This window comes from Prionailurus viverrinus, chromosome X (assembly GCF_022837055.1).
Source record: "Prionailurus viverrinus isolate Anna chromosome X, UM_Priviv_1.0, whole genome shotgun sequence".
NCBI classification, from domain to species: Eukaryota; Metazoa; Chordata; class Mammalia; order Carnivora; family Felidae; genus Prionailurus; species Prionailurus viverrinus.
In genome coordinates this window covers 83109525-83122594 of record NC_062579.1, presented here as the reverse complement: position 1 = coordinate 83122594, position 13070 = coordinate 83109525, and the positions used below count along the sequence as shown (strand labels likewise).

The 13070-nt window shown below is 40.3% G+C and overlaps 1 protein-coding gene across 8 annotated transcripts in view; it reads right to left on the bottom strand.

Moving 5' to 3' along the window:
• TMEM164 (transmembrane protein 164) overlaps positions 1 to 13070 on the bottom strand; it is a 172826-nt gene that overhangs the window by 92179 nt on the left and 67577 nt on the right. For all 8 annotated transcript variants that reach the window (XM_047844430.1, XM_047844428.1, XM_047844429.1 and 5 more), the window contains one exon: positions 11634 to 11683. Coding sequence is in view for 6 of the 8 variants with exons in the window: in XM_047844428.1 (XP_047700384.1) it covers positions 11634 to 11683 (50 nt within the window). In the remaining 2 variants the exon portion in view is untranslated. The remainder of the gene's footprint in view (positions 1 to 11633; positions 11684 to 13070) is intronic.

Below are 13070 nucleotides of genomic sequence, written 5' to 3'. Positions count from 1 at the left end.
ACCACACTAGAGATGGCAAAGAGCAAAATCAATCAAATTCATAGTATGGAAGCCAATTCTGAATCTCTCCCATGCATGCACAGTAAAAGGAAAGGTGACCTTACAAATCCAACAAAGGTTGTTATTAAGAAATCTATTCATTTAACATACCAAATGGGGAGGTAAAGGAGAAAACCCAAATGAACCTCTCAATAGATTCTTAAAAATCATTGGCTAAATTAACTACATTCAACAACCATTCCTGATTTAAAAAAAAAAAAAAATTGGTAATTTAAGAATTAAGAGAATTCCTTAACGTTATAAAGGAAATCTAATCTAAACCAACAACCACCATTCAAGGCAACAGTGAAACACTAGAAACATTTTCATGAAAATCAGAAGCGGGGCAAGAATTCCTGCCAGTACCACTATTATTTAACACTGTTCTAGAAGTTATAGGCAATACAATGAGGCGTCAAAGGGGGGACGGGTGTATTTGCTCTTTAAAAGGAGATAAGGGGGGCAGCTGGGTGGCTCACTTGGTGGAGCATCTGACTCTTGATCTCAGCTCAGTTCATGATCTCACAGCTTGTGAGATCAAGCCCCGTGTTGGGCTCTGCGCTAACAGCATGGAGCCTGCTTGAGATTCTCTCTCTCTTTCTCTCTCTCTCTCTCTCTCTCTCTCTCTCTGAAAATAAACAAATAAACTTAAGAAAACAGAGAAGTAAGATTACCATCTGGGCATTGATGCCATTAATTTCCAAAATAACCCAAGTGAAGCAATAAGAATCTATTAAAATAGTAAGCACAGTGGCCAAATATAAAATAAACATGTATAATCAAAATCTTTCCTATGTATCAGTAAGAACTACTTTGAAAATGTAAGAAATAAATTACATCATAAACTACAAACTGTTCAGGAATGACTCTGGTGAGAAATAGGTAGGATAGGCATGCACATACCCTTAAAGAACATAAAAGAAAGCTTGGCTATATGAACTAATGTACCACGTGTTTTCCTATATGGACAGACTCTGTATTATAATGGTGTTAATGAAATTTTAGGCTTCAAGTCATTCCAATCAAAATGAATACAATTTGAAGGAGAATCTGACAAAAAAACATCCTGAGTTCATTTGGAAGGAAAAAAAAATGGTTCAGACCAGCTAAGAAAAAAAGCGTGGGTAAAGTAATAGGCTATGAACAACGGCAAAGAGAAATCTGGCCTGCTAGCTGTTGCAAATACAAGAGTATTAAAATGGTGAAGGACCCCGGATGCCTGGGTGGCTCAGTCGGTTTAGTGGCTGACTTCCGCTCAGGTCATGATTTCACAGTTCATGAGTTCAAGCCCCGCATCGGGCTCTGTGCTGACAGCTCGGAGCCTGGAGCCTGCTTCAGATTCTGTGACCCCCCCCTCTCTGTGCCCCTCCCCTGATCTCATTCTGTCTCTCGCTCTCAAAAATAAGTAAACATAAAAAAATCAAAAAATAATACAACGGTGAAGGACCCAAAAAAGACATCAATGGAATAGCAAAACAAGCCCCCAAAATAAATCCTAGCATGCATAAGAATTTAAGTGCACAACAGCAATAATCATAGGGAAACAGTTATTCAACAAACAGAGCTCCAAAAAATGACAATTTGAGGAAAAATATAAATTATATCCCTACCACATACTATTCACAAAATGAATTTTCAATGAACTGACAGCTAGATATTTTTTAAAACAATTAAAAATCCAGATTGCCTATCTGATCTTTGGAGGGGGTGCAGATTTTCAGGCATAAAAACACCAGAAGAAATCATCATTGTCTGAAGGCAGTTTGGAAACCGATCAATGTGTCCAATACAAACATCAACTGTACATCAAAAGCATCATCAACAAGTTAGAAGACAATCTGGGAAGAACATTTCCTACGAAGGTGATAAAGGATTAATATTCTATATACAGATGATGCATGCAGATCAATGAGAAGAGAAACACCCCCATGTAATAACTGGGCAGAGAACACAGAGTGGCAATTCACAGATTAAAATATATAATGAGTAATAGGCATGATATGTATAGGTTTGGAATTTTCTATAATGAAATTTGAAGGGACAAAATGGAGGAAAAGGGAAGGGAGAAAGCCAATGAGAAGCCACTAGGGAGATGAGGGGGAGAACTGGGTAGGTTTGCAAAAGGGGGTCTTATGTATGAAGAACCTGTGATCCATCCATAGATGAATGGATAGAGAAGATGTGCTATAGATACACAACAGAATATTACTCAGCCATCAAAAAGAACGAAATGTTGCCACTTGTGACAACCCAGATGGACCTAGAGGGTATTATTATGCTAAGTGAAATAAGTCAGAAAAAGACAATTACCATATGATTGCGCTTACATATGAAATCTAAAAATTAACGTAAAGAAATCCGAAAAAAATCAGAAACTGACTCATATACACGAAGCACATACTGGTGGTTGCCAGAATGGAGGAAGGTAGGGGGGTCGGCAAGACAGGTAAAGGGGATTAAGAGGTACAAACCTGCAGTTATAAAATAAATATAAGATACGGGGATGAAAAGTACAGCAGAGGTAATATAGTCAATAATATTGTAATGACTTTGTATGGTGACAGATGGTAACTCACTTACCCTGATGAGCATTTTATCACATATATAATTGTTGTATCACTATGCTATATACCCAAAATTAATATATGTCAATGATACTTCAATTAATTAATCAATTTTGAGAGAGATTGATGAATTAATTAATTAAGAACCTGTGAGGCAGGCTGGTTCATATTATGGGACTGGGGATGTATGATCAAGGTAATTGAGACAGGTAACTTTTTTGAAGTCAGTAGCAGGATCGTAAGCGGAGAAAGATCTCTAAGAATATCGTTGTTTTTCTCAAACCCGAGTGAGAGGAAGAATTCCAGGGCTTGGATACTGAAGGTACTGGGATATGGCTCTTCAGGAAAGAACCACTCAAAACAGCCAAACGAGTAAAAAGAGAATGGCTCAGATTCAAGGAGACACAGAACAGTGCTGCAAGCATACACACAACACAACAAGCGATCCTGGTTGCTGCTATATGAGCATTCATGGAGACGAGGAGCCAAGAATAGAAGGGAGAAGAAGGCTTCAGAAGCCACATGCTGCCAGACTGGAATTCTAGGAGTAATAGATACTGGAGAGCAAAAGATTACCACGCCAGAGGTTGCAGTGGTGGTGGGCCAGATAGAAACCCCTTCCAGCCTCAGCTCCAGACTCCGCATACGTGCTTTCTGCTGAGAAAGCCTCCTTAGCTGCAGACTTAGCAAGTCACATGTCCACAGAGGGGCACATAAATGAAGCGCTCTGGGACCCAGCCAGAACACTGGGGAACCGCCATTCCCTCTTGTCAAGTGCACCATGGGTACCCTGTGGAGGATCCTGCCCCTTCTCCACCCCAAAGAGAATTGCCAGCCCCTGCCCAGCATGGGGTGTGCGGACCGCTGGGCACACCATACCCTTTTCCTGCAGTGTCCGGGCACGCCTCCAAGAACACGCCAGCCTTGGCTTAGCTGGGAAGCAGACAAACTCATGCTTGGCTGGCACAGCCAAGGGCCAATAGAAAAAAACAAGAGTTGGGTATATAGTGCTACTCACTGAAACCTACAAAACACGCTGACATAAAGACCACAGTGGTGCCCGTCTGTGTACACTGACATTTGAGGAATTTTAACTAGGATGCTTTCATGGCTTTAACTCCTTAAATAATAATAGGATAGCAGAAAATATTCACTTAAGCAACATAAGGTAGTGATTAAAAGCACTGGTGCTGGAGTCAGGGACACATTGGATCAAATCCCACCTGTACCGCTTACAAGCCACTTAAGTCACTTCAACTTCCAGAGCCTCTGTTTTCTTGATGTAACTGGGGATACTATTTGTGCCACCCACACAGGTCCGCTGGGAGAATTAAATGAGATAATCCACGTTAAGTGTTTCCCACCATGCCTAGGCACACGATAAGCCTGATTACGAACATTAGCAGGAAAGGAAGAATGGGAATCCTGGTTTTCCACTCTGTAATGTCAGCCATGCTATCTAAGATTTTTTGGTCCCAAATGGTGGACTTTTGTGTGAATAACATAGTCCCTATCTCACAGCATTATGTGAAGGATTAGATGAGACTGTTTAAGACAAAGTACTTTGAAAACAGTCATGACCTATACTCATGTAAGGTGGAGTTATTAAGAACTATTTCCCAGGGGGGGCACCTGGGTGGCTCAGTCGGTTAAACATCCGACTTTAGCTCAGGTTATGATTTCGCAGTTTTTGAGTTCGAGCCCCACGTAGGGCTCTGTGCTGACAGCTAGGACCATGGAGCCTGCTTCGGATTCTGTGTCTCCTCCTCTCTCTGCCCCTCCCATGTTCATGCTCTGTCTCTCTCTGTCTCTCAATAATAAATAAATGTTAAAAAAAAATTTTTTAAAAGAACTATTTCCCAGGGGCACCTGGGTGGCTCAGTCAGTTAAGCGTCTGACTTTGGCTCAGGCCATGATCTCACGGTTACTGGGCTCAAGCCCCGCACTGGGCTCTGTGCTGACAGCTCAGAGCCTGGAGCCTGCTTTGCATTGTGTGTATCTCTCTCTCTTTCTCTCTGCCCCTCCCCAACTTGTGCTCTCTCTCAAAAATAAATAAATAGGGGCACCTGGGTGGCTCAGTCGGTTAAGTGTCCGACTTCGGCTCAGGTTATGATCTCACGGTCCGTGCGTTTGAGCTCCGTGTCAGGCTCTGTGCTGACAGCTCAGAGCCTGGAGCCTGTTTTCGATTCTGTATCTCCTTCTCCCTCTCTGCCTCTTCCCCACTCATGCTCTGTCTCTCTCTCTCAAAGATAAACAAACATTAAAAACAATTTTTTTAATAAATAAATAAACTTTTTTTTTCAAAAAGAGCTATTAGGGCACCTGGATGGCTCACTCGGTGAAGTGTCTGACTTTCCCTCAAGTCATGATCTCACAATTTGTGGGTTCAAGCCCCTCATCGGGTGGGCTCTGTGCTCACAGCTTGGGGCCTGAAGCCTGCTATGGATTCTGTGTCTCCCTCTCTCTCTCTGCCCCTCACCCACTTGTTCTCTGTCTCTCTCTCGAAATTAAACAAACATTAAAACACAATTTTAAAAAGAACTATTTTTAACTTCACACTGCATGTAATATTTCCACACAATGGAATAATATGCACCAAATAAAAAGTATGTGCATGATAAAAACTTGGATGGATCTGCAAGGAATTGTAAGTAAAAAACAAAAACAAAAAAAACCCCACAAAAAACAGCCAATCCCGAAGATAATACAGCATTCTTAAAATAACAAACGTTTGGACATGGAGAACAGATTTGTTGCCAGGGGTCAGGGACAGGGTACAGGTGGGAGAGTACTGACTGTGGCTACAAAAGGTCAACAGGAGAGGCGCCTAAGTGGCTCAGTCGGCTAAGTGTCCAAACTCAACTCAGGTCATGATCTCGTAGTCCGTGAGTTCAAGCCCCATGTCAGGCTCTGTGCTGACAGCACAGTCTAGAGCCTGCTTTGGATTCTGTGTCTCCCTCTCTCCCTCTCTGCCCCTCCCCTGCTCACACTCTGTTCTCTCTCTCTCTCTCTCTCTCAAAAATAAGTTAACATTAAAAAAATTAGCTTAAAAAAAGGGCAACAGGAAAGATCCTCATAGTGATGAAACTGCTCTGTACCTCAACTGTACCAATGTCAATACCGTGGGTGTCATACTGCATTACAGTTTTGCAAGAGGTTACCACTGGAGAAAACTAGGTGAAGGGTACACAGGATCTCACCATTTTTCCTACAACTGCACCTATATTATGATATGATATTCATTATATTATATAATTATCTCAAAGTATAAAACTTTAATTTTAAAACATATGGATGATGAGTTTAACAAAATGGGGGAAATGTGATATTAAGTAAACAAAGCAGAATAGAAAACAATATTTAAAGAAGGTAGAAACTCGGGGCACCTGGGTGTCTCAGTCGGTTGAGCGACTGACTTCGGCTCAGGTCACGATCTCACATCTCATGGGTTCGAGCCCCATGTCAGGCTCTGTGCTGACAGCTCAGAGCCTGGAGCCTGCTTCGGATTCTGTGTCTCCCTCTCTCTCTGCCCTTAACCCACTCACATTCTGTCTCTGTCTCTCTCAAAAATAAATAAACATTAAAAAAATAATAAAAATAAAGAAGGTAGAAACTAAAGGAATAAATACATATCTTTTTACCGTGAGTGTGTGTGTGTGTGTGTGTGTGTGTGTATAAACTGTATCTAAAACTAGATTCTATAACTCAACCACAAAATAAAGTACTTATTAACCTAACTAAACTATAATAATGAAAACAAAAACAGACAAGACTAAACCCAAAAAAGAAGACAGGACTACAGATGAGGAGATAGTTTTTTAAATTATCAAAAATAAGAGGATACTACATGCTCCACTAAATTCATGGCAACAAGTCTGAAAACTCAGAAGAAATGAGCAACTTTCCAGTAAAATACAAATGACCAAAACTGACCCAAAAGATCTGAGTAAGTGAATTACCATAGAAGACACTGGAAAGGTGGTTAAGGGTGTACCAACAGAAAAAGGCAATAGGACCAGATGGGCTTCACAGCTGAGTTTTACCTGACCTTAAAAAAAAAAAAAAAAACCTTCTAAACCAACAACAAAATAAAGAAAAAAAGAAAAGAAAAAGCATGTTAAAAAATAAAAAAAAAAGGGGCGCCTGGGTGGCGCAGTCGGTTAAGCGTCCGACTTCAGCCAGGTCACGATCTCGCGGTCCGGGAGTTTGAGCCCCGCGTCGGGCTCTGGGCTGATGGCTCAGAGCCTGGAGCCTGTTTCCGATTCTGTGTCTCCCTCTCTTTCTGCCCCTCCCCCGTTCATGCTCTGTCTCTCTCTGTCCCAAAAATAAATAAACGTTGAAAAAAAAATTAAAAAAAATAAAATAAAATAAAAATAAAAAAAAATTAAGAACACATAATTTCTAAGGGTAATTAAATTGTTCCAGGCCAGACAAAGAGAAGAAGTATGCTGCAATTCAATTTTAATCCTTACCCCTGATGAAAAAAATCCCCCAAAATGACTCCCATCTCACTTATGAATACTGAGACAAGGGTTCTAAATATACGATTGATAGGAGTGCCTGGGTAACTCAGTTGGTTAAGCATCAGACTTCAGCTCAGGTCGTGATCTCACACTCCATGAGTTTTGGCCCCGCGTGGGGCTCTGTGCAGCTCAAAGCCTGGAGCCTGCTTTGGACTCTGTGTCTCCCTCTCTCTCCGTCCCTCCCTCGCTCATGCTTTCTGCCTCAAAAATAAATAATAAAATAAAAATAATAAATAAAGGATTGACAAATGGAATTCAGCAATGTATCAAAATAATATAACACGAGCAGCAGGACTTACTTCAGCATGTAAGAGTAGTTCAAAACCAGTAAATTTATGAACATAGGTCACTGTATCAAAAAGTTAAATGGAAAACAAAATACTCAACAGACATAGAAAAGCATTTGAGGGGCACCTGGGTGGCTCAGTTGGTTGAGCATCTGACTTCAGCTCAGGTCATGATCTTGCGCGATTCGTGAGTTGCACTGTCAGCACAGAGCCCACTTTGGATCCTCCGTATCCCTCTCTTTCTCACTGCCCCTTCCCCACTTGCACACATGCATGCACAGGCACGTGCGCTCTCTCTCTCTCAAAAATAAATAAACATTTTAAAAAATTATAAGAGGGGCGCCTGTGTGGCTCAATCAGTTAAGCACCAGACTTCAGCTCAGGTCACGATCTCACAGTTCATGTGTTCGAGCCCCGCATCCAGCTCTGTGCTGACAGCAGGGAGCCTGGAGCCTGCTTCGGATTCTGTGTCTCCCTCTCTCTGCCCCTCCCCAGCTCGTGCTCTCTCTCTGTCTCTCTCTCTCAAAAATAAATATTAAAAAATTATAAAAAATAATTTTAAAAATTATAAGAAAAAAGCATTTGATAAAACGCAGGAACTGTTTTCTTGGAAAATCTCTAAGTTAATGCAGCATTTACATGCAATAGACTATTTAACAGACACCAACAGCAAACAGGGAGAAACACAGAGAACAACTCCATTTAAGATCAGTTTTACAGGGATGCCCGGGTGGCTCAGTCGGTTAAGCGTCTGACTTTGGCTCAGGTCATGATCCCGTGGTTCGTTCGAGCCCTACATAGGGCTCTGTGCTGACAGCTCAGAGCCTGGAGCCTGCCTCAGACTCTGTGTCTCCCTCTCTCTCTCAAGAGTAAACATTAAAAAAATTTTTAAAAAAAAGGTCAGTTTTATACACAGCAGCCCACCAGCACCATTTTTACTTAACTCTGAGTTTCAAGCAAAAGCAATAACCGAAGAAAATAGCTGGTATAACCACTGGAGAGACAGCATAAAATGAAAATTAACTTTACCAAAACTAACAAGAGGATCTGGTAGGATGGCTGGACCTGAGAACTACTGCTAAAATCAACAACCTTCTAGCAAGAAGCAGTTAGGAATGGAAACGAGAACATTCTTCAACTCATCAGGGACAGAAAAGCTATTAATTCTTTAGGAATAAATGTATGAAGAAAGGCACAAAATGAGATCTGAACAGATGGAAAGAAATACCATTTCTTCGATGAAAAGACCTACATAATTTTCAAACATCAGTTCTCACAAAACTGAAATATGCATTTAATGCAATTCTAATTAGAATCTAAATAGGGCTGATGGAGAGGGTTGAATAAAAGTGACCTTAAAATTTACATATAAGAAAAAATGCCAATGAATAGCCAAGAAAAATATTTTTATGCTAACCAATCAACAAAATCATTTAAGTAATCAAATCAACATGTTTGAGTAGACAGATATATGAAACAGAATAAAGGATCCAATGAATGAATCCTTATATATGAGAAGTTTAGTAGGTAACAAAAATGGTAGTTCAGTTCACAGAGAAAAATAGGAATTATGTAATATATCATGCTAGTACAACTAACTAGCCATCTTTACGAAAATCATCTTAACCAAGACTGGGAACCCAGAAGCTATAATAATATTTGAATGTGAAAAAATGTAAAAAATCACACAGAAAAACATACTATCAGCCAAGTCAGTACATACAAATCAGGGAAAGATATCTATAATGATGCCGATAGGCAAAGGGCCAATATCTAAAATATACAAAGAAGTCTTACAAATGAAGAAAAATCTAAACAACCCATAAGAAATGGGCAGATGGTATGAACAGACAATTCAAAGAGCTAATTTAATTGGATAAAAAAATGTGAGATAATACTGAAATTCATTAGTAGCCAAGGAAATACATCCATTAAGTTGTCAAAATTATAAGTCATAACACCTTATGCTGGAATGGATATGAAGAAAGTAATCATCTCATGTATTACATATAAAAGGGAAAAGCGAATTATAACAGCCGGTTTTTGTATATCAAAATGGAAAAATCTATTAACATAAATATATATTTATATGTAAACATTCGTGTTTGTGTGTGTGTATAAATTAAAAGCACCAGTATATAAGGGCATATGTACAATGATGTTGATTTCAGCATTGATTATAGTGGCAGCGTTCTGGAAAGAACACATGTAAACATTCATTAATAGAAGAATGGCTACGGTAGGGCGCCTGGGTGGCTTGGTCGGTTAAGCGTCCGACTTCGGCTCAGGTCATGATCTCACGGTCCGTGAGTTCGAGCCCCGTGTCGGGCTCTGTGCTGACAGCTCGGAGCCTGGAGCCTGTTTCAGATTCTGTGTCTCCTTCTCTCTCTGCTCCTCCCCTGTTCATGCTCTGTCTCTCTCTGTCTCAAAAATAAATAAACATTAAAAAAAAAAATTTAAAGAAGAATGGCTACGGGTGCCTGGCTGGCTCAGTTGATAGAGCATGCAATTCTTGATTTCCGGATTGTAGGTTCAAGCCCCATGGAGGGTGTAGAGATTATTAAAAAATAAAAATCTTTAAAAAAAAGAAGAATGGCACATAAGTTGTGTATCCATGAAATATTTGGCAGTTTTGTGAAAGAATAAGGTATACCAGTAAACTTTGATAGATTCCCATGAGATATCGCTGAGTGAAAAAGCAAGATGTATTACAGTATATATAAGATTCTATGTTTGTAAAACAATCAATGAACAACAACAGCAAAACATTCCAAAACCCCTGTGTGTCAGTGTGCACATGCATGCATGTATGTGTACATACCTATGAGCAAAGAAAAAAAAAACCAGAAGGCTACATACTGGTTTGGTAATATGCAGGTGTGGAAAGGTAGAGGTAGGAGCCAAACAAAATAAAGAAAAATAAAAAAAAAATAACCACTATAAAAAAAGATATCTAGCAATAATGTTTATGTATTTTCATATGCATACATGTAGAAGGAAATTGAATTAAATTTAGAAAAGATACAGTAAGAATCCTAAGTATGATCTCTGCTTATTTAAAAAAAAAGCGGTAACTGAAATTATTTCTTGGTGGTAGATTAAGGGTGATGCTTATTTTCTTCTTTATGTGTCTCTGTACTTTCTATAATGAGAATTGTTACTTTAATAATAATGAAATAAAACCAATAAATGTTACTTTCAAAACATTACACTGAAAAATTGAGCTCATTTTGGGAAATCAAGGGAGGGAAATAAATAGCCTTCCATTTAGGGTACAAGAAATCAGGATCCATTTGCCCTCATCCAGCAGAAAGCTACTCACCTAAGGCAAGAGACTAAGTGGCTATTCCAAGGAGCTGTTTGAAGCAGCAAATGGGGTATATTTCCCCCTACCTAACACATTAACGACTTAAGTAAATCAGAAAGCCATTCACACCACTCTGAATTACCCAAAGATCTACTGGGCCCCTTACTTCCTGTCTCTTCCCTCTGGCCTGTGGCCATTTCACTGCTCAGGAACAGCTCCAAAATGGGGGCCAGGGAAGGGGGAAAGAGATGAAATTAATTTGGTCGATTTAGCTTCTCATTAGCAACTCCACTTGAGAAGTGAGATGGTCACAACTCATGGTTAAAAGGAGGGTTCAGGGACTCTTGACAATTTCACTGAAGCCAATTTGCCTTCAGATAAACATGATTTGCCTACAATACACTTTAATGGATTTGATGCTTGCTATTTTTAAGAAAGTCAGAACTTGTAATAAGGTGCTATTTTTCTCTCCTCACTTTAAACTTTTAAGAAAAAAAACCACAGAAACATACGAACAAAGGCCTTCGAAGTGAAGGACCATATCCTCAGTGGAGCAGCTGGACCACAGTGCGATGATTCTTGAGAGGAGGGAAGCTGTCTGGCCCCCAGCATGCTCTCAAGAGAAACTGTAGGAAGCCAGCAATCTTCCAAGGGAGCAGGCCTTGGCCATAAACCACCACCACAAAACACTCGCTAAAAAGGACTTGTCAGGGCTTGACAAAAGCCAAGTCTCTCCATATCAGATCTCCGTGTTTCACTCTACAAAAGCCTCGTAGACTTTTGTCCCTTGGGAAGCCCCCAGACAAAGTGGTGCAGGCCCAAGATGTTCCCACAGATGTGCTCATGTGCTTTGTCATGAAACACAATGTTCGGAATCGCAATGGCAACAGAGCAAAAAACAATTGTCCCTTACTTGAACACGACGATAGCTCCAGGACACGGAGGGCAGGCCAAGAGAAAGATCTGCAAGTAAAAAAGAATTAGGAATGGTTATCATGAGGAATAACTGTACACAGTTAGAAAATGTTAGTTCATTAATAATAGTAGTAACGGTAGTAACAGTACCAATAAATAACCAAACTCTAACACAAAAAATGCAATATAAAAACGTAGAGAGGCAAGCAGGTGGTCTTCCACACGTACTTCTGTTTGCACAGGCATCTAGCTATGTGGATACATCTGGGGTGTGTGTGTGTGTGTGTGTGTGTGTGTGTGCGTGCGTGTGTGAGACTGGCAGAAAAGGGAGACAGATAGAGACTGAGGGAATGTTTAGGGACAAGGTAGGAAAAGCCTTTTTTAGAGCCTTTTAGCCTCTAGAACACTTCCTCTTGACCTCTAGAGCAGGACTCAATTTTTCAACTCTTCAGTGTCAATATGATCCAGCAGCCAGTCTGAGAAGCTTTTAACCCAGGGCAAACAAAAATATATCCTATGAATGGGACAAAATACGCAAATGCCATCTGGTTTGCCTCCCACGGGGGAAGGTAGAGTAATCAATACCCAGCACTGCCAGATTTAGCAAATAAAAAATACAGGAGGCCAAGTTAAATTTGAATTTCAGATAAACAATGAATAATGTTTTTGTGTAAGTATGTTCCATGCAATATTTAGGATATACTTATATAAACACATTATTCATTGTTTACCTGAAAAATTCAAATCTAACTGTGCCTCCTGTATCCTATCTGGCAACTCCACCAATATGGCCACCCCCAGGCTCCAAACCTCCTTTTGATTTTGAAGGGGAGCAAATTTTGCCACCCTGAAATATGTCTCTTTGGCATAAGGATGATTTTAAGTTGGTTATTTTTTAAGAAACAGTAGACATAGGAAAAGCTCTGAAAAGTGAGAAGTTTACCCTTCTGTAGGAGACACGTACATTTATAAGGGAAATCTCCACTTCTAAGAATGGCTCCCCCTCTGTACCAGGAAAAGGAGGATGATTCAGACTCTAGAAAGTCTCATCAATGGAGAAGATTCTGACCTCAACCTGCATAATGACCTTACCCTTGATCACCATGCTCTTCCTGGTCTCTTCCCATAATTGACCTTCTGCCCTACACCAGCCCCACCACCCAACATCTTTCTTCTGTCTCTAAGGCTGGGGATGGTATCTAAGGTGATGGCTTGGGCCATTCCAGGGAGTTACTCAGTTTTCTTGCATCTCTCCTACGTATACAGGAGGGTATACATGCTATTAAACTTCCATTTGTTTTTCTCCTGCTAACTGGTCTTTTATTACGTGGCGGGGGGTGGGGAGGGGGGGGTGGTAGCAGCCAAGAACCTAGAAGGGTAGAGGGAAAATTATTTTTCCTTCCCCACATTTGACTGGCTTATTTCTAACCATGAC